At 60.1% G+C, this 25,987-nt stretch overlaps 3 protein-coding genes across 16 annotated transcripts; all 3 read right to left on the bottom strand.

The window, feature by feature from the left end:
- Positions 1-1,458: 1,458 nt before the first annotated feature.
- PCYT2 (phosphate cytidylyltransferase 2, ethanolamine) lies at positions 1,459-8,277 on the bottom strand. 2 transcript variants are annotated; one of them, XM_064270522.1, is made up of 13 exons: positions 8,145-8,276; positions 6,129-6,217; positions 5,791-5,952; positions 5,468-5,534; positions 4,761-4,845; positions 4,458-4,502; positions 3,737-3,875; positions 3,382-3,464; positions 3,060-3,137; positions 2,758-2,823; positions 2,570-2,635; positions 2,257-2,345; positions 1,459-2,142 (listed from the first exon to the last, which is right to left on the bottom strand). In XM_064270522.1, exons 1-13 carry the CDS (start codon positions 8,231-8,233, stop codon positions 2,034-2,036), a joined length of 1,167 nt encoding a protein of 388 aa, XP_064126592.1. In that variant the 5' UTR covers positions 8,234-8,276; the 3' UTR covers positions 1,459-2,033. The 2 variants fall into 2 exon arrangements, with proteins under 2 accessions (XP_064126592.1, XP_064126593.1); XM_064270523.1 differs by lacking the exon at positions 2,570-2,635 and having other exon boundaries at positions 8,145-8,277.
- Positions 8,278-8,902: 625 nt separating this feature from the next.
- SIRT7 (sirtuin 7) lies at positions 8,903-14,642 on the bottom strand. Of its 10 annotated transcripts, none has more exons than XM_064270515.1 (10): positions 14,532-14,642; positions 14,323-14,460; positions 13,892-13,996; positions 12,156-12,226; positions 11,968-12,040; positions 11,385-11,483; positions 10,985-11,266; positions 10,758-10,838; positions 10,504-10,610; positions 8,903-9,564 (listed from the first exon to the last, which is right to left on the bottom strand). In XM_064270515.1, exons 1-10 carry the CDS (start codon positions 14,622-14,624, stop codon positions 9,369-9,371), a joined length of 1,245 nt encoding a protein of 414 aa, XP_064126585.1. In that variant the 5' UTR covers positions 14,625-14,642; the 3' UTR covers positions 8,903-9,368. The 10 variants fall into 10 exon arrangements, 9 of the variants coding, with proteins under 9 accessions (XP_064126585.1, XP_064126586.1, XP_064126590.1 ...); XM_064270516.1 differs by having other exon boundaries at positions 10,985-11,221; XM_064270520.1 differs by lacking the exon at positions 10,985-11,266.
- Positions 14,643-16,112: 1,470 nt separating this feature from the next.
- Positions 16,113-23,535, bottom strand: MAFG (MAF bZIP transcription factor G). 4 transcript variants are annotated; one of them, XM_064270521.1, is made up of 3 exons: positions 23,466-23,535; positions 19,676-19,740; positions 16,113-19,541 (listed from the first exon to the last, which is right to left on the bottom strand). In XM_064270521.1, the coding sequence occupies exons 2-3, from the start codon at positions 19,709-19,711 to the stop codon at positions 19,089-19,091; spliced, it is 489 nt and encodes a 162-aa protein (XP_064126591.1). In that variant the 5' UTR covers positions 19,712-19,740; positions 23,466-23,535; the 3' UTR covers positions 16,113-19,088. The 4 variants fall into 4 exon arrangements, with proteins under 4 accessions (XP_064126591.1, XP_003417363.2, XP_023412551.1 ...); XM_003417315.4 differs by lacking the exon at positions 23,466-23,535 and adding an exon at positions 21,627-23,091; XM_023556783.2 differs by lacking the exon at positions 23,466-23,535 and adding an exon at positions 19,819-21,209.
- Positions 23,536-25,987: the final 2,452 nt, after the last annotated feature.

The raw sequence follows: 25,987 nt of genomic DNA, 5'->3' as shown, positions 1-25,987 counted from the left end.
TGGCCTAGCGTTTTCCCAGCCTTGACCCCGCTGAAAAGCGGGGAACCCTGCCTTACATGGCTCTCTACACTTACACACACCCACATCTCTGTACATTGTAGCTCCTGGGGCCCTTTAGAAGGCCCTACCTGTGTCCCCTGACAGCCAACTCAAAAGTGCTGCCTTCTAGAAGCCCCCCTGGCCACCCCACCCCAAGTGATCCTCCCACCTCTGTGGCTTCCTGCTCAAAGCCATGCCTCAAACCAACCCTGGGTTTCCTGTGGCCAAAACTCTTCCTCACTAGGGGGCAGTCCTGGGCCCACCCCTTTCTCAGAGCCCCCAAAGACCCAGCGTGAAACTGAGCACAGGGTGACCATGTGCTGATAAGTGCATGAGTGGAGGGAGCCTTCCAGGCAAGGCCAGGTGTGCAGCTCCTGGGTGGCTGGGGCTGCCTAGAGGCCCTCTGAGCCTCAACAGAGCCCTCAACAAAGCCTCCACGGCCCTGGCTCAGCCTTCCCTCCTTGGCACAGCATCCTGTCAGATCCCGGGGCTGCAGAAGGTACCTTGGAGCTGGTGGGCCTGTGAGAAAGCAGCCTGGGCAGATGGGGGGCTCAGGAGTGGGGGCATAGTCTTCTCCACTGGGACTAATTATTTTTTGGAGCTCAGCACGTTAATACTCCACTACCCTCGCCACACACACTCAGAACTCCTATCTCAAAGGCAGATGCACTGAGGTCTCCAGAGCAGGGCAATGGTCTGTCATCACCTCCCTCTGCCCAGCTGGCCCCACCCTGGCAGGGCGGATCCCCTGGGGAGGCTGGTAGGCTGGGTCCAAGGGTATGGGTGGCAGGAAGACCAAGTATGGGGGCCTGAGTCCTGGTCCTGTCCCCTAGGGGTGTCCCCAACCTGTGGAGTACCTGGTACGCTGGGCCTCGAGGGGCCTGTAGGGAGCTGGACCTGCCAGCCCTCTGCTCACAGCCCCTGGGTGGGAAGCAGGGGGGCTCCAGGGCAAACAGCAATCCAGCCCCTCCCCGCCTGGCTCTCCCACCCTGCCTGTGCTCTCCTGTGTACCAGTTAGCCCTCAGGAATTACTGCCAAGGGGAACTGAAGGACAAGCCCTTTCCTCAGAGAGAGTGAAGGCAAGAACCATGACCATTCTGCATGGGATGGAAAGACAGAGAATCTTGAAAACACCCTCACTTGAACACGACAAAACCAATCAAACCATCGTATCCCCACAGATGCGTCCCCACAGACACCCCGGGAGCTAGGCCCCCTGGGGTAGGCAGCTCCAGGGAACCCAGCTCAGAGAAGGAGACCCATGTGAATTGGGGTGCCTGCCCTGCTCCTTAGTGGGTGGGGCCTGCTGCTGGGTGGACAAGCCAAGGGAACCAGCTCCTCACCCTCCCCAGGGTCACTGGCTGCTGGGTGCTGTTCCCCAGCCCCCAGTGTTGGTTTCGTCGGCAGGGCTGCGAGGTAGACAGGAAGCTTCCCATGGGGTTTATTCAGCTGCACCATAGACACCGCCAACAGTGAGTCAGGTACAAAACTGAGACTAGAAAATCTGTACAGAGTAGTGAGTGGGGTGGCTCCTGGAGGGGCACCAGCCCGGGGCACGGCAGAGTAGGGCCTGCTGGGAGGAGGAAAGGGGTGGCACCGGCCCTCTCCCCTGGAGACCCCTACCTTGCTGGTGCGCCCCTGTCCCCCTGCCCGACCAAGGCCTGTCCCGGGCTGAGCAGCTCTGCAGGAGCCTCTGGGGGGGCCAGAGCTGGGTGAGAGTAGACACTGGCATTATGGCACCGGGAGCAGCACCTCCGGTCCAAGATGCCCGACTCCCACTGCAGCCTCCAGGCCTTCTGTGCAAAGCTCGGCAGGGAGGGGGCCGAGCAGGTGGCTGGGGGCAGCGTCCCTCCAGACAGCCTGGGGACAGGGCTCGTGAACAAGGCCTCTCGGCTTCAAGGAGTGGCGTGCGGGGCTCTAAGCCGGGGGCCTAAGTCATGGGAAGCAGAGCAGGTGAGGGCCAAGGGCTATGGCTGGCCACCTCCCCCCTGGGGTCAGAGGTCACAGTCACTCTCCGACTGCCGTGCCTCCTGCCTCCTTGAGGCCTCCAGGAAGGCTAGCTCTTTGGCCTCCTTCTTCTGGTTCCGTGCTTCATACTCTAGCCTGCAGGAACAGGTGGGGGCAAGCTTCAGCAATGGCGACAGTACCCCCTAGGCCCGAGCCTCACCTACAGCAGCCACAGCACTCCCTGGGCCCAGGCCACATCTGTGGCCTCACCTGTTCTTAATGATCCTCTGGACAATGAGGTCTGTGGTGAGGTCGCTGCCACTGTCCACCTGGCAGAAGATACCCCTCCGCTTGGGCTCCTGCAGGTGGGAAGGACAGACCAGGCCCTGCCCCTTGAGCACAGATATGGACATCGCCTGCTGCCCAGCCCGGAGCGCTCACTCCCTCTCGCTCCTTTGCGGACATGCCCTCCTGCTCTGTGAGGCCGTTACAGCAGTGAGGGCTACCACTCCCACCGCACAAATAGGGTGCCACACAGTTCAGATGGGACCCCCACATCCCGAGATGGCCATCATGGACCCACCTGGTATGGGTCAGAGCCGTCCCTGTCAGGCATGATTTCCGTCTTCCCATGACACACCAGGTCCACCTGGCAGGGAGCAAGGGTCAGGGAGCCCTCCCAGGGAGGTGGCCGCAACCCTGGGGGTCCTTCCCCACCCCAGGCCCCTCTCTGTGCCCCGCTGCAGCTCTGGGGCCCAGCCACAGCCTCACCTTGAAGTGGTCCAGGAGCTCAGCTGTAACTGCATAGGGGGCCCCGATCACCACCTCTGACACGTACTGCGGGGACACATACAGCTTGCTAGCCCAGCCCCTGGCCCTGCCAGCCTCAGCCTGAGGGTGCTGGGAGCCAGCCCTAGACACGGGGTGCACGAGGCCCCAGCCCAACACCTGGATGGGGCCTGACACCTGCCGGTTCCAGGTGGGTAAGAGAAGCAGCCCTGGAGAGCCTGCCTGCCCGCCCTGCCCTCACCCCAAGAGCCCCCTCAGGTGCTGTGCCCCTGCGGCCCACTCACCCGGCAGGCGAGCACGCTCAGGGTCCGCTCGTGTAGATTCATGATGGGGTAGTTCTTCCCCTTGTAGTGGTTGACCTCCTAGGGTGGGAGGCCAGGTCAGCCGCTGCCCCCAGCAAACAGAGGCTAGGCTCCCTCCCACCATCTCTCTGCCACTTCTCCCCACCAGAGTGTGGCTGGGAGGAGCGCCCATCCTACATCCCTGCAGGGGATCTCCTTTGCCTCCACCCCCCCCTCCCCGACAAGTCAGCCCAGGGTCTGCGAGGTAGGGCTCAGGTCTCTCAGTCCCTGCCTGCAGGGGCACAAGCAGGTGCAGGGCAAGGACCTGGTCAAAGTGCAAGCCTGCGATGACGTAGGGCCGCTCCGCCAGCCTGTGCACCTTCTCCAGGAAGTCCACATGCCCGATGTCTGTGCCCACGTTAAGGAGCAAGCGGTGGGAAGGGGAGGGCCAGTGCAGCTGCCACAGGACCTCGAATGGTAAGAGAGAGGCCCTTCCTGCACCCACCGCCCCCCCCACCGGCCCCCCCCACCACTCTTCCTTCCCCTGCTGCACCCCATCCCTGCTCCCCACCCCCATCCAGGAAAGTCAAGAAGTCAGCGCTGGCCCTTCAGGTCCCGGAGGTGGACAGGCAGTGTGGGAAGTCCCAAGCAGGGTACCCCCACGCACCCCAAGAGGATACGGAAGAGGTCAAAGGCGCCGGCCACATAGATGATTGTTTCCCCAGGCTGGGGCTCCTTCCCAGAAGCAAACTGGATGATCTTCTGGGACGTCTGCAGGAACTGAGACACCCCCGTCCAGGGGTTCCGACCACCCGGGCACTGTAGGCCGAGAGGTGCTGGTCAGCACAGAGGGCCCCCCAGCACCTCCCTTGCCTGGCCCCCGCCCAGGGCTCTTTCTGCAGCCTGGGGGCCCAGGGCCCCTGCCTGTCTCTTTGTCCCAGGAGGCACAGAGCAGGGATGGAAGAGCGGGGGCAGGGCAAGCCTGTAGCCAGAGAAGGCAGCCCAGGCCCAAGGCCAGCACCATGTCCAGGCAAGGGAGTGGGCAGGCAAGAGCACCAGTCCACAACACTGTCCACACCACCAGCAGGCAAGGGGTGTCCTGGGACTGTCCCAGTTAAGGATTCAGGGGCCAGTGGCCAACAAACATAGGCCCTGGGGACGCGGCACCCTGAGGCCACCATCTGGTCACCTGGGAGGAACTTTCTGAGAAAAGTCTCCCGGATAGGTGTTGGGTGATGAGGCTACAGAGGGTGAGAGGCCAGGCTGCCTGGTCACAGCCTCCTCCCGGCAGCAGCTGCTGAGCACCTGGCAGCAAGGGCAGAGGGAGGCCCTGCACCCCTTTTCCTGGGCGGGGGGTGAGGGGCCTGCAGCTGAGCCTGTGCCGGCAAGGTTGACACTCACCTTGCCAAAGCTGTCTGCGTACTCCCGGTACTCGGAAGACATCTCCTATGGAAGAGCAGAAGGGCTGAAGGCCTCACCCTGCAGATATGGCCCACCCCAGGACCCGGCGGGGGGGACACTCAGCCCACACAGGAACAGGTGCTAGTGAAGCTATAGGCCCCCACCCACCCCAACTGTCTCGGACGATGACAGGAAACCCTGGCTCTTGGGACCCCCACATGCCAGAGAGTGATGAAGAGAGTGGAGAGGTGCCCACTCCTCTCAGGCATGTCCTAAACTCTGTGACCAGGGACAGAAGCTCACCTGGCTGCTGTGGTGGGCCTTGGTCACCAGCAGCATGCGGCCGACGAGGTCGGTGGTGGACACGCCCTGGGTGCGCTTGCACTCTCTGGGGGACACAGCCAGCAGGGCTCAGCCTGGGACCCTCATAGGCTGTGACACTGAGGTCCTCCTCCAGCTAACGGCACCCCAGGGACTACTGGCATGGTGGCACCCCCTGCCCCTTGGCACCAGGGACACAGGGAAGGCCGCTGTCCTTAGATCAGCTAGAGGTGCTGTGTGGTTGAATCCCATGGCCACATTATCAAGAAGCGGGCCCCGACCTACCTACCTGTGCTGTCTCTGAGACAGCTTTATAACTATGTCATTTATGCAGAGTTACTGACCGTACCAACTTTTAAGTTTCAGTCGGCTGGAATAAAGTTCCTTTTTTCAGCCGCCTCAGCCACACCAGCCGTGTTTCCACTACTTAACAGCCACGTCTGGCAAGCGGCCGCTGTTCTGGACAGCACAGACCTAGAACATTCCATCCAAGCAGAAGGCTCCACTGCACAGTGCTGCTGCCCCAGAGAACTGTGGCCATGGGGGCAGGACACTACATGTGGAGCTGGCTGCCAGGACCACATCCAGAACAAGCACCTTTACTCCCTTGGTTCAGAGCTCTGGCAGGTCAGCATCCAGTGACAAGACGCCTCCCCACCACTCCTGGGAGCACAGAGATGGGGGCTCACCTGTACCTCCCTGCCTGCTTCACCTCCTCATAGGTGTCCTGGCCGTCCACAGTCAGCGTGATATCGTCTACAGCACCAAGCACACAGAGCAAGAACCTTAACCCAAGGTGATGGCATTTTGGGGCCCATGACCCCAATGTCAGGCCTACCCAGTGTGGGCTCACTTCTGGGGAAAGAACCCAGAGCTCTCCTCAGACCCTCGAAGGGACTCCAGGTCTGAGATACCACCCATGACCTAACCAGCTCCAGGGGCCCCTGGGTGCTTAGTCTCACAACCACCACACCCGTTTGACCTCCCACACCCGGGGCCCAGCCCCACTCACTGCCATGAACACAGAAGTCGCAGTTGTACTTGTCCAGCGTCTCCAGCGTGGTAACGTAGGGTGCAGCGGCCACCACCTCATCCACCCACTTGATGGCTTGTACCATCTTATATCTCTCCTCCTGGGTGAACACGGGGGGGCCCTTGTGCTTGGAGATCTCCTCTGAGCCGGTAGAAAGGACAAGGAAGGGATGTGACCCTGGAGGGCTGTCCACAGGCTGGTCCGGCACCTCTCTGGGGAGTCCCTCCCCAGCACCAAGCCTGGCTTGTCACCACACGTGACCATTCAGCCTGGCAGATGGGTGGAGAAGGGGGTGCAGCCCAGTGGCCGTGGCTCACCATCGGTGTGCACGCCCACGATGAGGTAGTCGCCCATGGCCCGCGCCTGGCGAAGCTGGTTCGAGTGGCCGTAATGCACCATGTCATAGCTGTGGAAAGGGGTCAGGCCGTCCGTCAGTCCTGAGCAGCTCCAGGAGGTTAGTGAGGGAGCCATGGCCTCTGGGAACTTCAGCCTGCTCCCTCAGGTGGGGCTGGGCCTGGGGGGGTCAGAGCAGAGGCAGATACCCTGCCCTCCACACGTCTAGTCCCAGGGGCCCAAGTGTAGGGACAGACCTGAGTGGGGGGACAGACCAGAGTCCACTGGGGGTACAGAGCCTGCATCCCTCCTCTCACCGAACAGAAACTGCTAGCATAGAGACGCTTCAAACTAAACCAAAATCAACTTGGGGTGGGTGGTGGTTTGGATCTCATACCACCCTGAGACAAGTAAACAGATCCTGAGACCAATACTAAAGAAAAAGCTCAACAAAAAGGACAATGGTCTGGAAACAGCTAGTTCCAGAAACTCAGCGAGGCCTCGTCTCTGGGACAAACGACTACATCCCCCACTATCTGTTCTCAAGCTCAGGGTCTATTTACAACGGAACTTCCAACTGCAAGACTACCACAGCACCTCGACACCCTCTGGGTTCCTGTCAGGCATCAGGAGGACCCCATGTTTATCTGAGGGCTCTCTTGGGTACTGCTTCCCTCCGGCTGCACCACTACCTGGTGAGCAGGAGCTGTGCCCTTTCTCCACGTGAGGATCCAGATGACCTGGTGGGCACCAGGCACAGCTGCATTATGCATATGTAGCTGGTCCACTCACTGCCCCCACCTACCCCAAGGACAGCCAGCTCACAGGGCTCTGGTCCAGAAGCAGAGGGCAGAACAAGCCCAGGTGTTCTGGCTGGGCATGTGCCCACTGAACAGGGCTGAGCAGAAGGGATCAGAGGCTGAGCCTGTAGAGCACAACAGGGGATGGCCTGGGGCTGGGTGCAGGTGTGTCACTGCTGTGGCTTTGTGGCTGTGGCCTGCCTGGGGCCGGGGGGCCTGGCCAGAGTCAGAATCCATTGCCATGAGGCCATGTCCAGGGCAAAGCACCCTCTCCTAAAGCCCTGGGCTGGGGCTGGGGGTTTTTCTGCAGCTGTCCCGCTTCTAGCTAGATGAGAGTTTCTTTTTGCTCCCATCAAGAAAAGGCATAGAGAAGCATTAAAAGTAACAAACTATCAGTAGCTGTGACTACTCTCACAGCTCCAACTTTCCTGAAAGGCTGCAGATGTTTAGTTTGCCTAAAAAGAATGGGCTAGGGCTGTCCACCTTCTGTGGCAGGCCCTGAAGACAATGGCTGCACTCTGCCAGCACTGAAGCTTGCCCTGTGCCCGGCAATCACGGCTTTCACATTAAAGCACACTGAGAGGTCGGGCTTGGAGGACAGGGAAGACATACCGCCCTCCCCGGGCTTCCCTGGGAAGGCTTCCCTGTGTCCGCTCCTTCAGCTGGAGGTGCTCCTAATCACCTGGAAACAGCCAGGCTGATGACAACTAGAGTCACACAACTTTCTGGCCCCACCGGGGCGGGTGGAGGCAGGCCCAGACCCAAGGGGCCTGTCTGGCTGTATCACTTGCTGGGAGCCTCAACGGCAAAGGTGCAGGGACCTCGGGAAAAGCGGCGTCTATCACGATCCTCCAAAGAGCATGCCACCCATCCCGAGGCCTCAGGGAGCGCCTGGCGCTGACCCTGGCGTCCTCGGACCGCTCAGAGAAGCGTCCGGGCTCCGGGCGGGTCCCTCTGTTCCCCGGCCGGGGTCCCTAAGCCCAGCGCCGCGCCGTAGACACGGGTCGCGCGGACGCGGGTCCTCTCCTAACGACTTCTCCTTTGAACGAGGCCTGGGCGCAGCAGCACTCAGGCGACCGCCGTTCCCTCCCGGACGCCCGGCCACATGACGGAGCGCGGCCGGAGGGTGCCTGCCGAGTCGCCGGGCCGGGCCGCGCAGACCAGAGCCGCCCCCGCCCCCGCCCCCGCCCCCACGCTCACCAGCCGTCGCACCACACCCGCACGGCGCGCCGGCCCCCGGGGCCCGGCCGCTCCTCGGCGCCTGTCCCCCCGTGCCCGTTCCGGATCATGGCCCGTCGGCAACACGCCCTGGCCCTTCCAGACAACTCAGCCTCCGCTCCGCCGCCCGCCACCCGCTCCGTGCACCCGCGTCCGCCGTCACGCGGGCCTCACCCCGCCGCGCGCGGCCAATGGCGAGTGCCGCCTGCCCGAGACCCCGCCCCGCCGGCCCATCCGCGCCTCGCCAATGGTGTGAGCCGCCTGCCCAGGCCCCGCCCCTCACCAACGGGGTCCAGCGCCTTCCGGAGCCCCGCCCCACTACCCCGGTCTACAATGTGCACCGCCCACCCGAGCCCCTGTGCCTGGCCAATAACACGCAGCACCCGCCCGAGCCCCGCCCCTCCGCGCTTGGCCAATGGTGAACTCCGTCCGGGACCTGGAGACCAGCCCCTCGGTACGCGGCCAATGGCGTGCTCCTCCTCGTCGGAGCCCAGCGCTCCGAGCGCACGCTCTTCGCCGCACATCGTCGTCTTTCGAACTCGCCTGGCAGCTGGCAGAGGCTGGCGCAGGTAGGGCGTGGTACTCTTCTCTGCCGCCTCCTCAAAGAGCCTCCGCTGGGCCCCGGTTCGCATCAACGGCCGGGTTGCGCCCAAGCAGCGGGCACGCGCCGGTCTACGCCCGGGGTCCCCCCCGCGCTCGCGCCCCCGTCGTCGCGCGGCGGAGCCATTCGTGACGATGCGAACAGTGCAGAGATGTTTAATAAGAACGATAAAAAGGGCTGCTGAGAGCCAGGGCTCAAAACCATCCCCCTGCCACACACCCAACAGAAAGGGTTCCTATAAAGAACATTCTTGAGAAGTAGTAAAAAGAGGGCAGGTTCCTGAGACTAGCCTGGTGACTGAGGTAAGGCAGCCCTGTGCTTCCTCTGGGCAGCCAGATGTGAAACGACACCCTCTCTTCTCGGACCTAGGGGCCAGGGGGTCAGAGGGGTTCCCACGGTCAAGCCCATGTCGGAGACACCCACAGCAGTGCAGGGGGCCGGGAGATGCACCTTCCCAGCGATGGGTAAATGGCTAAAAACGTCACCCCCAATGATTCTTCTCACCAGACCCTGGAGGCAACCCCGACCTTCACAGTGACCCTGGCCCTGAATAAGAGTTGGGGCCATTTGCAAAGTGCCACTTGTTTTCACCGTCAGGCACCAGGTTATGTGACTCTTTTCCTCTTTGTGCGCTTGGTACAGCCCCTGCCAAACCAGCCCCCGCGAATGGGGGCTGGACTGGGCGGGGTGCCCTGGTCGCTGGGCCCCTCTTCTCTGCTTCTGCACAGAGGCTTCTGGCTGTGGCTGCCTTCTTCACCAGCACGAAGGGGGGTTGCCAGGGAGAAGATGGGGTCCTGCCACCTACCAGGAAGGGAAAGCTGCATCAGGTACGCGCGGAGCCCGTCTTGGCCACCACCTGCCCCAGGATAGGAAAGCTGACTTCAGAGGTCACCCACCCCCCCACCCCTCCACCCTTCATCTTGGGCAGGCTGCGGTCAACAGTAGCTACAGAGCAGTGCAAAAGAGCCAGCCCCTGTGAGCGGTGACTCAAAGGCCGGCACTGCGCCGAGCTGGCTGTGCACACAGGGTGGGCCGCAGCGCGCCGGGGCTACCTCCACCTCCGGGGTCAGGCACTAGCAACTCTGGGTCCCCTTTCACTTGTTCCCCCTTCCCAGACTGTGGGTGGTGCGGGAGCTGACAGGGAAGGGTGGGGAGGCGCAGCCTACGGAGCACGTTGTGAGGAAATCATATGTCTGATTTGAGATGTAGAACCACACGTCATAAACGTAAGATACAGATAAGCACTGATAAAGAAATGAGCTAATTTAATGTAAAAACAAAAAGTGCAGTACACAATAGGCCCACGTTACAGAACACCACAAACATAACATACAAGAATTGCCAGGCCCAGAGGTGAAGGAATCCTTAATTTCTTGAACCCTTTGATTAAAAGAAGTTATTGATTTCCCCTAAAAGACCCTGGAAATTCACAGAGAAAGAAAGTGTAAACTTTTTACTCAGTACACACACCACATCTAAATTTCACAAGTTCTGCATTAAGGCTCCGTCTGTTTAAGCACCCACAGCTATGCCAAGGCCCAAACACCAGTGCGCCAATCTTCTGCTGCCCAGAGCTGCCAAGATGGCGCCCTTCAGAATGCCTCCCACCAGGTACCACATCTGAGATGGAGGGGACATCGGGCAGGAACGTGCTGTCAGAGCCCTCTGCCCATGGGAGTGATGCACCACGCCACCAGGCACAAGTGTACACGTGGACGGCAGGTCACAGTGCCCACTCACCTGCTGTAGTGGGGGATCTCCAGGCCCAGCTCGTCCATGAGGAGCCGCATGACGTCGTCACACTTCCCGTGCAGCTTCAGGGTAGCCCAGTCATCCTTGGGTGTCCACTGAGGCCGGGAGAGGGGCATGAGCACAACGCACACTCCCCCTTGGGCGGCCTGGCGGCCATGGCCCCTTCCCGCTCAGTCAGCACCCCCCAGCCCACACTGGACCTGCTGGCTCTTCCTTCCTAAGCCACCCTGGGCCTCAGTTACCTGCAAGTTCACGATGTACAGCTTGGGTCGTCGGCTGGGGGGCTTGGTCATGCACCAGAGGCGTGGGTACTTCTTCAGGACCTGTGGAGACAGACAGACAGACAGGGCACACATGTACACAGGGAGGGAGGCTGTAGCTGGGCCTGGCCAAGAGGCTGGATAGTGTGGGAGAGAAGGGGCCGGGCCAGCTGGCTCCGTCTGCTCTGGTGCTGCCGCCTGCCTCGTACCTTTAAGCTGGAACCCAAGCACAGGATTGTGTCTGCTTTGCTGGCAGCTGCAGTGGCCGCCTCCCAGTTCAGCGGCTGCCCCAACGTGCCCCGCTCCCCAAAATGCACGATGGTGTCGCGGAGCTGGGCCCCACACCTGTGGCAGGCCCGGCCTGTCTGGTGCCGGTGCAGGGCGGTGCGCTCTGTCACGTCGAACACCCGCACATACTCCCGGTTGGGGGTGCAGGAGGTGCAGACCTGAGGGAGGGTCTCCATGAGAGGGGAGGTGCCCCATGAGGAAGGCTGGTAGGGGGGCATGAGTGGGAAGGGGTGGTGAACAGAGAGCGCTCTGTGAAGGGCGTGCCCCATAAGTAGGAGGGACCACAAACAGGGAGCCCTGCATCCCCTCCAGGCTGCGCACCTCAATGTGCATGTTGCCGTGAAGCTCAGAGATGGCCATGCGGGGCAGCCCGCTCCGCAGGTGGAGCCCATCACAGTTCTGAGACACCACGTGCTGTACCTGGCAGGACAAGGGGCCTGTCAGCAGGGGCAGGGAACAGCCAGCCAGCCCAAGAATTCCAGGACCCAGGAGAGCCCCGGGCTCTCAGAGTCGCTCTACCACAGGACAGGGGCCTGGGCTGGCTCTATGCCCCCTAACGGCTCAAGCACGAATGGGAGGTAAGCGATAGCAGCGCCCCTCTTAGCTGGGAAGGAACTCGGGGCTCCAGTGAGGCAGACGGCGGGGGTCGCTCTGCCCAAAGTGCACACTCTTGGGTCACTGTCTCAGATCCCTCCAGACCCAGGTGAAACCACCCTCCCCTACTCGTTGTGAACCGCCTCCTGTGACTAGGGCTGTGTCTGAGGTTTGCGAGGGTAACACAAGTGAGCATGAGGACAGGGGCCATAGCAGCTCTGGGACTGAGGCCATTAGAGCAGAGGAGCCTTGGCCGAAACTGGCCTTGCTCCTCCCCAGGCTCCTGTGTGCTGCCCACCCATGTGCTTACCAGCTTCTGCTCGTGCAGGCGGGCAATGCTCATGTGGGTGAGGGTCGGGTCGGCCTCGCTCAGGTCAGTGGCACTGCCGGGTCAGGGGAAGAGCGAGGTGAGGGTGCTGCAGGGTCAGGCTGCTCTGCCCTGCCCTCCTCTCTTGCTCAGTGGCCCCGGGGTGGAGTGGGTGGCTGAGGTCTGCTTACCTGATGCTTCTCCCTTTCTGCAACAGCGTCCACACTCCATTGGGGCCCCGATAATCTGGAATGGAAGCCGCCTGCATGTCCAGAAAGAAAACAAGCCTGGTAAAAGGGTCTCACTGTCGGGACCAACTGAATTTCCAAGAACACGAAGCAGGCGTCTCTCCTGCCTCATTCAGGGCCAGCCCATGACTGCCTGTTCCCCTACAGACCCAGCGCCTGACCTGCCTGACGGGTGTACCACCCGTGGCTCCCGCCTTCCCAGACTCCCCCTTCCCCACTGCACCCAGCTTATCCTTCAAGGCTGGAGGAGGCCACCCACTCTGGGAGTCCTTAGCACCACCCACAAACCTCTCCTGTATTGCCATGTCTGCCCTCCACATGGTGGGGAGCACTGCTCAGCTCCTCTGAGTGTCCCCAGGCTGAGCCCAATACTCAGGAAACACCAGCAAGTGGGGGACCCCTAAGTGGGAAGGCTCTTCTGTCCAAATTCTTACACATCTGATCCTTTTATCTCTAAGAGGCTCCTGTTCTACTTTAACAAAACCAGGACAATCTCTCCAGATGAGAAGAAATGCTAGTTTGTTTCCCAAGTTTCCGGTACAGGAAAACGAGCCTATCTGAGAGAAAAGGACAAAGAAGGCTGCCAAAACCCAGGTGCCTGTGCTCTCCGGGCTGAAGGACCTGCCTTCCCATCACACTAATGAGCAGCACCTGGCTTTTAGGACCACTGATAGCTCTCCAAAAGGCCACAGTCCTGTCTTTCAGTAACCACATGACTGAATTGTACATTTGACTGGTAGGGAGGGGAGAAGCCTGACTGCCTGGGCTCCAGGTGCTCACAGGTTAGATCACCGAGAACCTTCCACATTCTCACTACCCCAGTTCAAGGCCACCTCTCCCTAAAAGCCAACCTGAGTTGAGTTTCCCCACTCCCTGACCCCACCGAGTGCAGAGCCTGGATTTGTCACATCCCCCTCACACATTTAACTCCACGTTACCACTGTTTGTTTACACGCCTTGTCACATTAACAACAGGTTTCTCAAAAAACAGGAATCAGTTGGTGTTCACCTCTGTGGGGTGACACGTGCCTGACGCTCAACACAGGACCATCGTATTAGACAGAGTATGTGCCAGTCACACTTCCAAAGCTAGTCATGTCCCACAGCTCCTCAAAAAATCAGGATTCGCATCCTTACAGTCTCACTTTCTATTTTCCTCCAACGTGTAGAAACCACGAAGAAGCCAGGTTCAGGAGTCAGCTGCAGGGGTAGCTCTGCCTACATGACCGTGGGCCAACTGGTTAACCTCCTTCACCGCGAATGAGGAAGTACCTGCAAGCACTAAGCTGTTATGTCCTGTTTTTTCTCCTCTGCTTTTCTTGTCTTTAACCAGGTGTAACAGAGTTCCAGCATCTTTATAGTGTTGGGAGTTTTATGCTCCCTGTTAGGCAGTGCCGTTTGTATTTCTCTAAGAAAGGAAAACACTTTACAGCTGTTCTATTTTGTTTTTCACCCCAGTCTACAGTGCTGAACTCTGTTCTGGGGTGCGTCACCCAGAAGAGGGCGCCCCATGGCCACCCCTGGGACCGGCAGCCACGTGACCCATGGAGCGCGCGCTCTCAATTTCTCTGGGGCCAGGAAAAGTCCTATGAGTCAGAATCGACTCCACGGCAACGGGTTAGGGGAAGAGTCCGGAGGGCGTGGGGTGACCCGGGGCGCAGCTGTTCACCCGTCCCTACCGTGCTGATCCCTGCGCCTGTGTAGACAACCAAGTATTTGGAGTTCCTGACGGCGCTGGCCAGCTCCTGGACTTTCCTCCGCAGCTCTTCCGGGTCATCGCATACCTGCGAAGACGCCGAGACTGGTCATGGCCCTATCCTTCGCTCTTGCCCCCCACCCCAGGAGCTGAAAAAGCCGGGCCAAGCAATCCCAGGCAGATGACAGCTACGGCAGGAATGCCGTCTGAGACATGCTGGGAACGAGGCCTGACACGAAGCACGCTCTGGACTACGAAGCGCTCCCATTCCTCCGATCCACGCCGGCACCCACGTTTGCTGTCACCTCAGGAGAGGCGACGGGGCATCGGGCCAACCGAGTGGCCCGGACCGGCCAGCGCAGAGCGAGAAGCACGCCCTCGGAGCGCCGCGCCCGTCCGGCCCGCGGGACTCGCCTCCTCCTGGCGCCGCTTCAGGCCCTCGCGCCGCCGGCTCCGGCCCTGCAACTCTGTCACTAGGTCCTCGCTCTCGGCCAGCAGCCGACCTTCCTCTGCGCTGCGCTCAGTGACCGCCTTCCTCAGGATGCGGGACACCTGCGGACGCGCGGGCGAGCGGTCAGGGGCGCGTGGGACCTGGCCCGGGCGGGGCGCGGGCGGTGGCCTACCTGGCGGAGGCGCTCCCGCTGCTGCTCCTCCCGCAGCCTCCGGACTCGCTCCGCCGCCTTGCGCTCGGAGCGGCTCAGACCGCCGGCTGCCATCGCTCCCCGGCACCTGCGCTTCCGCTTCCGCCTCGCCGGCAGCCTCGTGCCAGGCGCATGCGCGAGTCAGGCCCCGCCCCTTCCGGCCCCGCCCCATCAGCCCGTACCTTCCAGCCCAGCCGCAAAGAAGCACCTGCCAGTCTCTTTAAAAGGTGTTTATTGATCATATACAAAATAAAGAAAACCTTATATATCACAAACATACACTATGTACAGCAATAAATACCCGGGGGGCCTGGCCCAGCGCCGCCCCTCCTGGACAATAATTTAGCAATAAATACTGCGCAGGGCGGGTGGCGGCCGCAGGCCGGCCGCTGCCCCGAGCGGCGGCCCCACGCCTGGCCGGCCCAGCCCGCTCTAACCCCCACCGTCCCGGCCACAGCACTGGGCAGGGTCTCACCAACTCCCTCCGACCCCTCTCAGCGCCACAAGGGCGGCAGAGCCGGACACCAGGCAGCCCTTGTCCTGTTGCCCTAAGTTGCCAGGAGGAGCTTTCTGTACCCACTCCCGTTTGGTTAAAGGCTTCGGGACTAAGCAGGGTGAGGGATGTGGAGGGGGCGGGGAAGGGCAGGAGGTGGCTAAGGGGGCCAAAACCCAACTGGCGTCACCCAGAACTGGGAGATGTCATAGTCCACCGGGCTCCGACCCACAAGACACCCAGTGCGTAGAGGCTGCTACTCCAAGGGGTGGGTAGAAATTGGTGCCATTGGCACTCAGGTGCCCCACCTGCCCAGGACACATACTACATAGCAGAACAGGCTATAGGCAGTCCCGCGGGCACACTCCCGCCTCCGCATGGCACCCACCATGTCCTCCACACTGCTCGGCTGCTCCAAAGCCACTGATAGCCAGCAGGAAGAAAACAAGCAACACAAAGAATTATTCAGTGGCTTCTGGGGGGAAAAATCGTTAATGTGTTGGTTCCTTTCACCAAACCACAGCCTAAAAAAATAACTCACAAGATCCCAGAGCGGAAACAGCCCTGCAGGCTGTGGCTCGGCTTTCCAGCTGCAGACAGGGAGCTGTCGAGAGGGAGGTACTGCCAAGGGGCCACTCCAGAGAGGCAGGCAGCAAGGCAAGACAGGGCCTGACCAGGTATCCCAGGGCAGGCTGTGGCTAGTCAGTGCTATGGCCAGGCACTGAGACCAGAGGATGCTGACAAGTGGGCAGACCTGAGGCACGGACCCAGAGCAGAAAAGCCTCCAGCCTCCAGGGAGGGCAGGTGCCCAGCAAATACACCAGTGCCACACAGAACCACCAAAGAGCAGCAGCTGGGGATGGGGAGGCCCTGTGAGGTCAGACACTTCGAGCAGAGCTGGCCTGTTACTTCAGGGTTGTTTTCAGAAACCCGAGTGTCCATGTTGGGATAAGGGTGCAGCTGGGGCAAGGTCAGGGTCAGAAAGGGATGCGCATCTTGGTTTACGTAGCGGACAAGTTTGAAGACTTGGCCTCGGCCCAAGCCTCGACTCGCTGTGTCAGGAAAGTTCAGGAGAGAAAGGAAAAAACAGAACACAACACGTTCACGGTAGAAAACTCAATCAACAAGGATTAGACAGACACAAAACAGTTACACGTGGACACGGATCTAGTGCCAAGAAACCAAGGGAAAAGGGCAGAGGGGCAGAGGGGCAGAGCAGCCCCTTAGGGCTGGCTTGGCAGGACGGGAAGGCTCCCGCAGACCCAGAACAGTGGCTTCAAGTCCAAACACCATGAATGCAAGCACGGCATTCTCACGATGTCACTCACTCCAGAGCAGCTTCTTCCACAGGCTGAGTTAAGGACCGGTACCTGCTGCCACAATGCTCACCATCAAGCCCTTCCTCGCCTCACCCACTTCCTGCCTCTGCTCTCCCAGCTGGCCGTATGTGGCCTGCAGAGGCACTTAGAGATAGACGACAAGCTCCCACGCCAATGACAAAAGTGAGAACAGAGCAAGGGAATGGAAGGTCTGTCCTCCTCGCTCCACCACATCACACCCTCTCTTTCAGGCTCCTGGTGATACAGCTGGAACTCACTGCTACATCACCACCCTGGCAATGCAGCCTGGACCCGAGAGGGACAAAGCCCGACGCCAGGGAGGGCTTAAACCATGGAGGGACTTGGAGTCACAGAGCTGTTTGTGGGCCAGCCAGGAGCATCTGAGCAGAGCCCCAGAGAGGCTACACCATGTATGGCACGTGCCTGCCACGACCGCAAGCACGTGTGTGGCCACACTCGCTGACAAGACACCACTGCCTCAAGGCTGTCCCGGGTGCCCGCCTCGCTTCTTATTCTCCTCAGCAACCCTCACCTGTATTCTCTAGCGCTCTGGAGATACGGGCCAGCAACCCTGGGAGAAGCCAAGCCCCCGTGGCCAGAAACAGAGCTGCAGCATCTCAGGCCATGCTGTGAGCCGACCCAACACACCCTACCAGGAGCTTCCTGTACCAAGGCTGGAGGGTCATCTGCCCGTCCAGTGGCCAGCATGGGGAGGCAGCAGCCCTGGCTTGAGCGGAAGTGCCTCTGAAAGCCAAGCAGCTGGTCCCTGGAAGACAAAGATCCCAAAGGGAGGTGGAAGAAGGGCCTGGAGCTGAGAGCTGTAGGCCTGCACAGGGGGAGGGGGGAAGGGCCCAGCGTTGAGGTCATAGCCCTTGCTGGCACTGATAGAGACCCACTCCCCAGGCCCTTGGGGCGAGGCAGGGATACGAAGAAGCCCTGCTCCTGGGGAAGCACCACCCCAGCCCTGAAACACTTGTGGGACAAGTGGGCGGTGGGGTCATAGCCCCCCGTGTTGGCCCAGCAGCTGACAGAGGTCACGAGGGAAGCCCAGGAGCAAAGCTGAGGCCAGACCTGTGCTGCTGATAAGAAACAATGAGGAAGACAGATGGGGCAGCTGGGCCACACCCCATGGGCACCCACAGTGACTCTTGGGTCCCTGCCAGGCCACCGCCCAAGGCCAGAGGCAGTGGACATGGAGGCAGTATGGGAGGCCACTGAGAGGCCCCCAGTTCCACCTGCCCTGTCACTGGCCCAGCCCAAGTCCTAGAGACACAAACGCACTCTCACACACACGCACACGCAGGAAGCTGAGGGTCAACAGGGGTGGGGAGCAGAGCCCAGTATCTGCATCCAACATACACCTAGAGCAAGGCCAGGCCACCAAGGGGTACAGGGTAGCGTGGGAAGAAGGAGAGGCCGTGCTGCCCAGCACCCTGGCCCGGCAAGCCAGCAGGTGCAAGATCACAACCAAGTCCCAAAAACAAACACGGGGGAACAGATACGAGAAGTGACACCCACAGGTCAAAGGTCACCAGAAGCACCAGCACGTTACGGCCACACAAGACCTCACCAGGCACAACAAAACCACGGCACCGGCAAGAGACGGAAGCAGATAGGGCAAGGCCTAAGTCACTTTCGGTACAATTGCAAAAGAGATATCAAAGGGGACGTTAGGACGCGCCTGGGGGGGTTCGCGGTTTGGCTTTTTTTTTTTTTCTTTTTTCTGTCTTTTTTTAAACTAAGTTTTATAAATAATGTCTGATAACTCTGTGTTTATAAAAACTAAACTCCAACAGCCACAAAGAGTTGTCCATAAATTTACAAGAAAGGGCTTTTTTTTTCTTTTTTTGAACTACCAAAGCTTCTGTTACGCTTTCTTCCCTTTTCCACTGACAGGGTCAAATGCTCTTCTTGCCTTTTTTTTTTTTTTTTTTTTTAAAAAGACAGTTTTATAAATACTTTGCAGCTTTTTTTTTTTCTGTAGCTTTTAAACATATAATTTAATAACTTCGTAAAAGGAACTTACTCTCTCTTTTCAGGGCTATTTAACCACACAAACAGATCATGTAAACAGTGAAACAGGACCCACCGAGAGGATACACTGGACACACCCTTCACAGACGCACACAACCAGTGATTTTGGTCTCATTCAGTGCAATACGTTAGGTCCGAGCGCTGCACCCGTGGCCCACAGCCTCACCATGTCCTGGCTGCTGGGCCCAGCTGGGCTCAGCCCGCAGGGGCCTCACAGGGGGCACACCTGCTCTTCAGAGCGGGGCCAAGCTGCCCGCGGGTCTGTCTAGAAGGAGTCACGCAGCGCCCCCCTCCAACCGGTGGCAGCAGTCAGGGGCCTCCTACTGGAGGGCCCCTATTTAGGGACACACAGGTCCCACCTCTCTCCCACTCCCTCGTCCACCTCCACGGGGCAGACTCTAAGCCCACACAGCCTTGGTACAAGGGGGCAAGGGGTGACCCAACATCACCACCAAACTGACCAATCCCAACGTACAAGACACACGAGGACACAACAAAATCAATGGGGCTCAGCCCGGCACCCGCCTGGTGGAGGTTGTGCTTTGTAGGGCAGGAAGGAAGTTGAGAGGAAGAAGAAGGAACAGAGAGGAAGAGGGAAGAAAGGGGGACAGGACTGCCGAGCTCACCACGTGCCTGGCGGCCCCTCGCTGACCCACCGGGGCGCACACGTCCCTACGACCGGGCATCTGTCTTGGACTTGACTATCGTGATGACGCTGGTGGCAGCCACCTTGCCAGGGACAAGGGGCCCCAGGCCGCCAGTGAGGGGGCCCCGGGCCGGCGCCACCGGGCTGCGGGCCACGGTCCTGGCGAAGTTCTGCAGGGCCTCATACTTGGAGCGCAGGGCGTCAAGCTCTAGCTTCATGCTGGCATTCTCCGAGGCCAGCTTCTCCACCTCCTGCTGCAGCTCCGCCTTCTGCTTCTCCAGCTCCTCCTTCTGTGTCACCCGCTTCACGCGGCAGCTGGCCGCATAGCCACGATTCTTGAGTGTACGCCGGCGCTGCTTCAGCTGGATGATCTCCTCCTTGGAGAGGCCGCGCAGGTGCTGGTTCAGCTCCCGCACAGACATGGTCACCAGCTCCTCGTCCGTCAGGCTGGTGCCATTCTCACCAGGCTCCCGCTTCACCTGTGGTGGACGGCACATGGTCAGGGCAGCACGCTCTGGCTGTGCCTTGCCCCGCTTCACCTGGGGCACTCCCTCAGGGTGGCACATTCCCATGGCACCCCACCCCAGGCGCTCCCACCCCGTCCCCCACTCACCTTCAAGGCCTTGCTTCCTTTACTGGGGGTCGTCATAACCCGGGGGCGCAGTGAGCAGACTCTCTCTGCAAGACACAAGGCAGAAGTCAGGGCTGGAGACCCCCCGTCAGCCTCCCATACCTGCCCATCCCACCCCAGCTCACCAGCCTGTTCCCCATTACCTGACCCCAGGACAGCCCGTCAGCAGGCCTCTCGGGGCAGGTGGGGCTGCTCTCTGTGCACCCTGCCTTTTGGGACTCAGGTGGTGGGGAGGGCCAAGAGGGTCTGTTAGGCAGGGGAACTGACAGCTGTGAGGGAGGCAGAGACCAGAAAAGGGGCAAGGGGAGATCAGAAGGACGACAATACCGGAGGGGCTGGCCCAGAAGGAAGCCACGACCTTTAAAAATAACCCTGCGTGCACGCCCCAGAGTGACTGTTCTCAGCGAGTCACGCTGACTCAGCATATCACCACTCCCGCCCAGCAGCACGGGCACTCTGGGGCCCTGCCAGCCAGCCCAGCCCCAGGGGACCTGTGGGAGCAGCCAGCAGGAAGGCCAGCAGGCCAGCAGCAGGTGAGGGCCGTGCAGCAACCCTGAGTACGCAAGTTCCGGGGTCCTCCCTCCAGCTGCCACTAGGACAAAGTCCCAGCTCCCAGGATGGCTGGGGGCTTGTCCCCACTGGGGACTCGGCAGAGAAGACCAGAGTCCCCCAGAGATCTAACTGTACAGAGGTGGGGACAGGGCCACCCAACGAGTTCTGACCCTTTTCAGGTGCACCCTACCTTGTAGTAGCGCCCAACCCAAGGCCACTCCGGCCCTGTCTACCTCTTCCGCTGATGGGGCAACTGGCCTCTGGGCTGAAGTTGCAGCATCCAGTACCCCTGCCCCACCCCATCGGGGATTTCACAAGGACCTGTACAGCAGCCACCAGGGCCCTGCTCAGTGGGCAGCCCCTCACCCTGGGGTCACTGACCACTCAGGCTGCCATCCCAGGTCAGTCCCCACAGAGCCAGGAAGCCAAGACAAAGAGCCACCCCATCCACACGGGGACCCTCCTGCCCCACCCTCAGGTGTTTTACTGATGCATGACCAGGGCATTTTTGCACAGCTACCCCTTCCAGACCCGTAAACCAGGACTTTCCTCCGTTCCTGCTCTGCCCCCCACTTTCCAGATTAGGCCCAGGGAGCTGTGGCTCAGGAGTGAAGGGTGCACCAGGAAACCAGAGCTTGAGGCAATGTGGGCTGTAAGCTTTCCTGCTTCCTCAGAGGAGCTAAGGTAGGGGTGACCCAGGGCTCTTGGTGGACACTCGATAGAGACCCCATCTCACATCTCATACCCAACTGCCCACCCACAGGTGAGAGTGGGGAGGAAAGGCCAGAGGTACTTCCATGGTCCAAGGATGGAGACTGAGGCTGAAGACCAGAAAGTCCTTGCCTGCACACCCTGGGAGCCTGGAGGAGTTCACCAGCCTTGCGCCTGAGCAGGTGCAGGGATGCAGCCCTGGGTTTTTGCACAACCCAGGCAAAGGTGGCCCCAGGCGGCATTGGCACCAGCTTTTCCCACCCCCCCCCCCCCCCCATTCAGCACAACGATGACTTCCTGAAGAGATCACACAGAAAAGTGCCGAGTGTGGCGGCTGGAGCGAGCAGAAAAGTGCCTCCTCGACAGATTTCACCCTCCGCAAAAGGCCTGAACTCAGCACAAGCGCAGCCAGTTGCTCCTAATCAAAGGTGTGCTGTATGCGTGTATGCATGAGCACACGCAGTGTGCGCGGTCTCAGCAAAGCCAGGGTCTCTGGCCCTCTGGCCTCTGCCCACCCAGAAGACAGAGATAGCCTTGGGGATGGGCTGGGGGTTAGGACTCCAGGGCACCTCCAGAAACTAGAGGAAGGGGGTCCCAGAGGCAGATTAAGAAGGAGCTGCCCACCCCAGGCCTCCCTCCACCCAGTCCTGAAGGCCGGTCATCCACTCACCTGCACAACTGAAAATCCTCCTCTTGACAAAAGACCAACCCTGCACCCTCCCAGAGGCTGAGCCCACCATGTGGAGAAGCTGTCCGAGGGTCCACCGAGGGCCCTGGGTCACCCACCAAATTGAGGATCAGGAAAGGGAAGTGGTCTGGACGGCATCCCCTTCCCCTTGTGCCCAACCCTACAGCCTGGACACGGCAGAAGCAGAGTTCATCCTGGCCTGCCAGCCCCAGTGGGCCAGGCACACCTGAGGACACTGTGGATGCCCCAGCCCAGCTCCCACCAGCCTTTCAGGCCCACCTCCTCCAGAGAGCCCTCAGCTAGGAAGGCACTCTGAGATGAGAGTCTAAACCTTCACTCAAGCACAAAGAAGTCCTAAGACAAAAACAACATCCTCCCGGAACCTGCATTTTCCTAAAGGATACAACTCCAGCAAAGGGTTCCCTGAAGTGTGAAAACATCTCTAAGCCCCAGGGGACCAAATGTGAGATTTGGGGGGTGTGGCACCCCTGAGGGCAAACCACAAGGCCAACCTGATGAATCCCTGAGCTCCAGGGCCAGGAACCACTCATACACCCCAAGAGAGCCCGCTCAGGCTATACCACGCTTGGGCTGTCACTTCCCAAGAGTGCCTGGCCACTAGGACCAAAATATCAACATCCACCAGGCCCCTTTTCCTTGCTGACTTCTCCAAACACAGCCTCAGGAGGGGACACCTTGAGGTCACAGGACACTGCATTCTCCCATCCCGCACTGTCCACACCAGGCCATCTGCTGTTCCCCAAGGCCTGGTGCACCAAGGCCAGGCACCCCCACAGCTCCCATCACCCCAAGCTGAGCATGGACACATGCACAGTAAGCTCACTGGATCCCTCAGCCTTCTGGCTTCTAACTCCTGCTGCAACGTCCTGGTGGAGCGTCCCCTGTCACCAGTCCAGGAGCCCTGTCCTCTCTTCCTCCCACTGCCGCCCTCTCTGGCTTGGGGCTGCCCATCCTTCTCAGCCTGCCAGCACTGCCCCCCTAAGCTCCTCCCCTCCTCTCAGCTCACAGAACTAGTTCCCAGTTCGGGGAACTGCCTCAGAAAGGGTACCAGACCGCTGCCCGAGAAAAGCGTGTCAGGCAGGGGATGGCCAGGCAAGGTGCGTCACCTCCCAGCCCGGAGACAACCTGCAATGGCACCCGCTCCACTTCCTCCTCACCACCCTGCCTCCCACCCGCACACTCGGCCGGGGCAGCCCGCCCACCGCGATCCCGGGGCTCTCCTTTACCCCTCGACTCCGGCACTCGAGCCCCCAGCCCTTCTCCCAGGTTCCCCCCGGCACCAGGATGAGCGTTGAGTGACCTCATGCTGATGACTCAGCAAGTCTCCCTCCAGGCTCGGGCACGCGTGTGAGGGAGCCGCGGCGGCGCGAGCTCTCTCTGCGCGGTCCGCACGCGCCGCCCCCGCCCCGCGAGGAACCCTGCTCAGCCGAGGCTCGGCCACCTGATGAATCAGCAGCTCGGCGCCGGCACCGCCGGCTCTCAGCGGACACCTGGGCGTCCGGCGGCCTGCCCGACCCCACCCGTCCTCCTGCCGCCCCTCCCTCTCCGGGGCGCACCAGTCTCCGCCGAGTCGGCTTCGCACGCGCCCCGCCCCAGACCGCTGGTGTCCCCATGGCCACCCCCGGCACCCCGGGCGGCAGCGGCTGGGGCCGGGTCCTGATCGGTGGGGAAATCGAGGCACGGGCCGCCGGTCCGCAGGGCGCGGGGCAGACCCAGACGCCGGGGGGCAGCGCCGCTCGGCGGCCGGCCCCACCGGCCGGAGGGAGCGCCCTGGCCCGCGCCCCCCGGCCGCGCACTCACCACACTGCGGGCCCGGCGGGCTGAGGCCGGGCCGGGGCGGGGCGCGCGGGCTCCGGGGCACCAGGCGGGCCGCGGCGGGGACTCCGGGCCCAGGACTGGGGGGTCGCCGCCTGCGCGGGCCGGGCCGAGCACTCGGGAAGGCCGGGCCGGACCAGGCTCGGGATCTGCCGCCGCCGCCGCCGCCGCCGCCGCTGCCGCTCCACAGACGTCACATGATGTTTGGTCACGTGGGCTCCATTCATGAAGCGGCGACGCGACCCGCGGGCGCTTAAAGGGGAAGGCGCAGCGGCCATCGGGGGCGGGGCGGCCGCACTGAGCCTGCGCGCCCCGGCGCCGTCGCCCGGCAACGCCCTCCACGCGGACGGGGTTGTCGAGCCGCGCGCTCCCCCGGGCGGCTCGGCCAGCAACGCCCACCCACCTGCCGCAGGCCCTCCCGTGGTCGTTAGGCCAGCAATCCTGGTTTTCTTGCTAGCCCGCCTCTCCAGACCTTTATTGTACAGACAGTTTCCGAGACATTTTTCCAAGCTTAGGTACGGACACAGGTCCCGGGGTTTCCACGGAGAGAACGATAATGGTATTTTCCGATGCTTGACCTGATGGCGGGCGCTGTCCGCGGGCTTCGTAGATGTTATCTCGTTTGAGTAATGCTTGCTTCATCAAGGTAAATACGAAACAGGCTCCTGGAGGTGACGTAACTTCTCCCAGGTTGCAGAGCTGACATTCAAACTGGGGTCCGTTCAGCTCCCGATGTACCTGGCTGATAAGGCAGCACCAAGATACCATAATGTAGTCTGTCTTCACCCACAAGCCCAAACACCTAGAAGTCCTGTTAGTGAGAAGGGTTGAGGGTATTTCTGGAAACGGTCGCGTATGTCGTAGGTGTGCAATAAACTATGTTCAGTTGATAGTTGGTGAACAAATGGCACCTTTGCTGTCTCCTCAGCGTCCTTAGTTCACGTGGCATGTCTGTCTCTGCTCTTTCTGTAAGGAGTTCTCACTGCTGTTCACAGATCCCTGAGGGAGAGGGGCTGAGGAGGGAGAGGGGTTCCCTCCAATTCCCAGGTGCCATTTCTGGGCTCTCTACTTAGCCCTATTCCTTCTCAGCTGCAAAGCCAGGAAGAGCGATGCACCCAGCCAGGCAGCTCAGAGGGACTCGCATACGGGGACTATGGAGAGAGCAGAGGATAATTCATTCAAATAAATGGATGGGGGGCCACAGAGCCTCCACATTGCGTGGGGGTAATGGCATCATGAGGCCATCTGTCACTCTGACTCCAGTAGCTGTTCTTTGAACCCCGCAGTACCTTGTCACCTTTTGCTTATCTTCCCTGTTTGCTCTGGGCGTAGCCCTGGGTGTCTCACAATATAGACGCTTAATATACTTGTGTGAATTTGAAAGCTTTCAACTTTTTTGGGTAGGTATTATGGGTAGTATTTTTGGATGTGTAGTAAAATATACATTTTTTTTTTAACTCTGTCCCATAGGGTTGCTATGAGTCAGAATCGACTCGATGGCACTGGGTTTTTCTGGATTAGTAAAATATACATAGCATAGAGTTATACATACCATTTTAACCATTTTTGAGTGTACGATTCTGTGGTATTAAGTACATTCACAATGTTGCCTACCTAGATCTTTTTTCCAGATCTTTCTTAATCACCCCCAAACAGGAACTCTCTATCCATTGGACAATAACTTGCCCAGCCTCTGGTAACTTCTAGTTTACTTAGGTCTCTATGCATTTGCCTATTCTGGGTATTTCATGTAAGTACAGTCATGAACGGTTTGTGCTTTAGTATCTGGCTCAGCATAACGTTTTCAAGGTTCACTCATCTTGTAGCATGTATCAGGACTTCGTTGTTCTTTAGGGCTGGATAAAGTTCCCTTGTATGGACTGACCACATTTCATTTATCCATCATCCCTTGGTGGGCAGTTGGGTTGCTCCCCCCTTTGGCTATAGTGTACGGTAAACATGGAAAGCAGGGACCTAAACATAGTTGTAAAGCTCTCAATTTTTAATGTACAAAGACAACAACAATTTGCCTCCGAGGCCAAGAATGCAGTCTGTCTCCTCTGCCTTCTTCCCAGTGGGTGCTGGGTTCTCCTCACCAGATCTAGCTTTGTCGGAATGTGGAGTTCCTTCTATCCCCCAGCTTTCCGGTGGCTGAGTCCTGCATGGGGACCTGGTGGCCACACTGAGTTATGTCAGGCCAGCCTGTTGACCTGCTCTTCTCTGTCCTTGGTCCCACCCAGCTCTGACCAGAACCACAGCACCCTCAGGAAGCGTGGGTGACTGGTCCCTGGGGGCAGCAACCCAGGAGCCACTCACCAGACTGATCCTCACTTGTCTCCTCATCCTGCCAAGCTCCTCCCCCAGCTCCTTGCACTTCCCAGGAAGGAGTCCGCCTTTTTGCTCTTACACGTGGGGTGGCTGAAAAGGCACTTTATGAATCACTGACTGCTCTGCTCCTCCCAGAGAAGACTCCTACTCAGCAGTCTCTCTCCTCTTCCTCCTTTCTG

Source organism: Loxodonta africana, chromosome 18 (assembly GCF_030014295.1).
Source record: "Loxodonta africana isolate mLoxAfr1 chromosome 18, mLoxAfr1.hap2, whole genome shotgun sequence".
NCBI classification, from domain to species: domain Eukaryota; kingdom Metazoa; phylum Chordata; class Mammalia; order Proboscidea; family Elephantidae; genus Loxodonta; species Loxodonta africana.
Note: the sequence above shows the minus strand (reverse complement) of the source record. Positions and strands in the feature narration are given on the sequence as shown.

Excerpts from the sequence above, each read along its gene's own strand:
- PCYT2 (XM_064270522.1), bottom strand. The coding sequence starts at position 8,233 with ATGATCCGGAACGGGCACGGGGGGACAGGCGCCGAGGAGCGGCCGGGC. Across the intron at positions 6,218-8,144 it reads CGGGTGTGGTGCGACGGCTG|CTATGACATGGTGCATTACG; the intron begins GTGAGCGTGGGG and ends CCCTTTCCACAG. Across the intron at positions 5,535-5,790 it reads CGACTTCTGTGTTCATGGCA|ACGATATCACGCTGACTGTG; the intron begins GTGAGTGGGGCT and ends TTGGTGCTGTAG.
- MAFG (XM_003417315.4), bottom strand. The coding sequence starts at position 21,696 with ATGGTGGGCTCAGCCTCTGGGAGGGTGCAGGGTTGGTCTTTTGTCAAG. Across the intron at positions 19,741-21,626 it reads GAGGATTTTCAGTTGTGCAG|AGAGAGTCTGCTCACTGCGC; the intron begins GTGAGTGGATGA and ends TGTGTCTTGCAG. Across the intron at positions 19,542-19,675 it reads AAGGAAGCAAGGCCTTGAAG|GTGAAGCGGGAGCCTGGTGA; the intron begins GTGAGTGGGGGA and ends CGTCCACCACAG.
- SIRT7 (XM_064270512.1), bottom strand. The coding sequence starts at position 14,624 with ATGGCAGCCGGCGGTCTGAGCCGCTCCGAGCGCAAGGCGGCGGAGCGA. Across the intron at positions 13,997-14,322 it reads TGAAGCGGCGCCAGGAGGAG|GTATGCGATGACCCGGAAGA; the intron begins GCGAGTCCCGCG and ends GCGTCTTCGCAG. Across the intron at positions 10,611-10,757 it reads TGTACATCGTGAACTTGCAG|TGGACACCCAAGGATGACTG; the intron begins GTAACTGAGGCC and ends TCCCGGCCTCAG.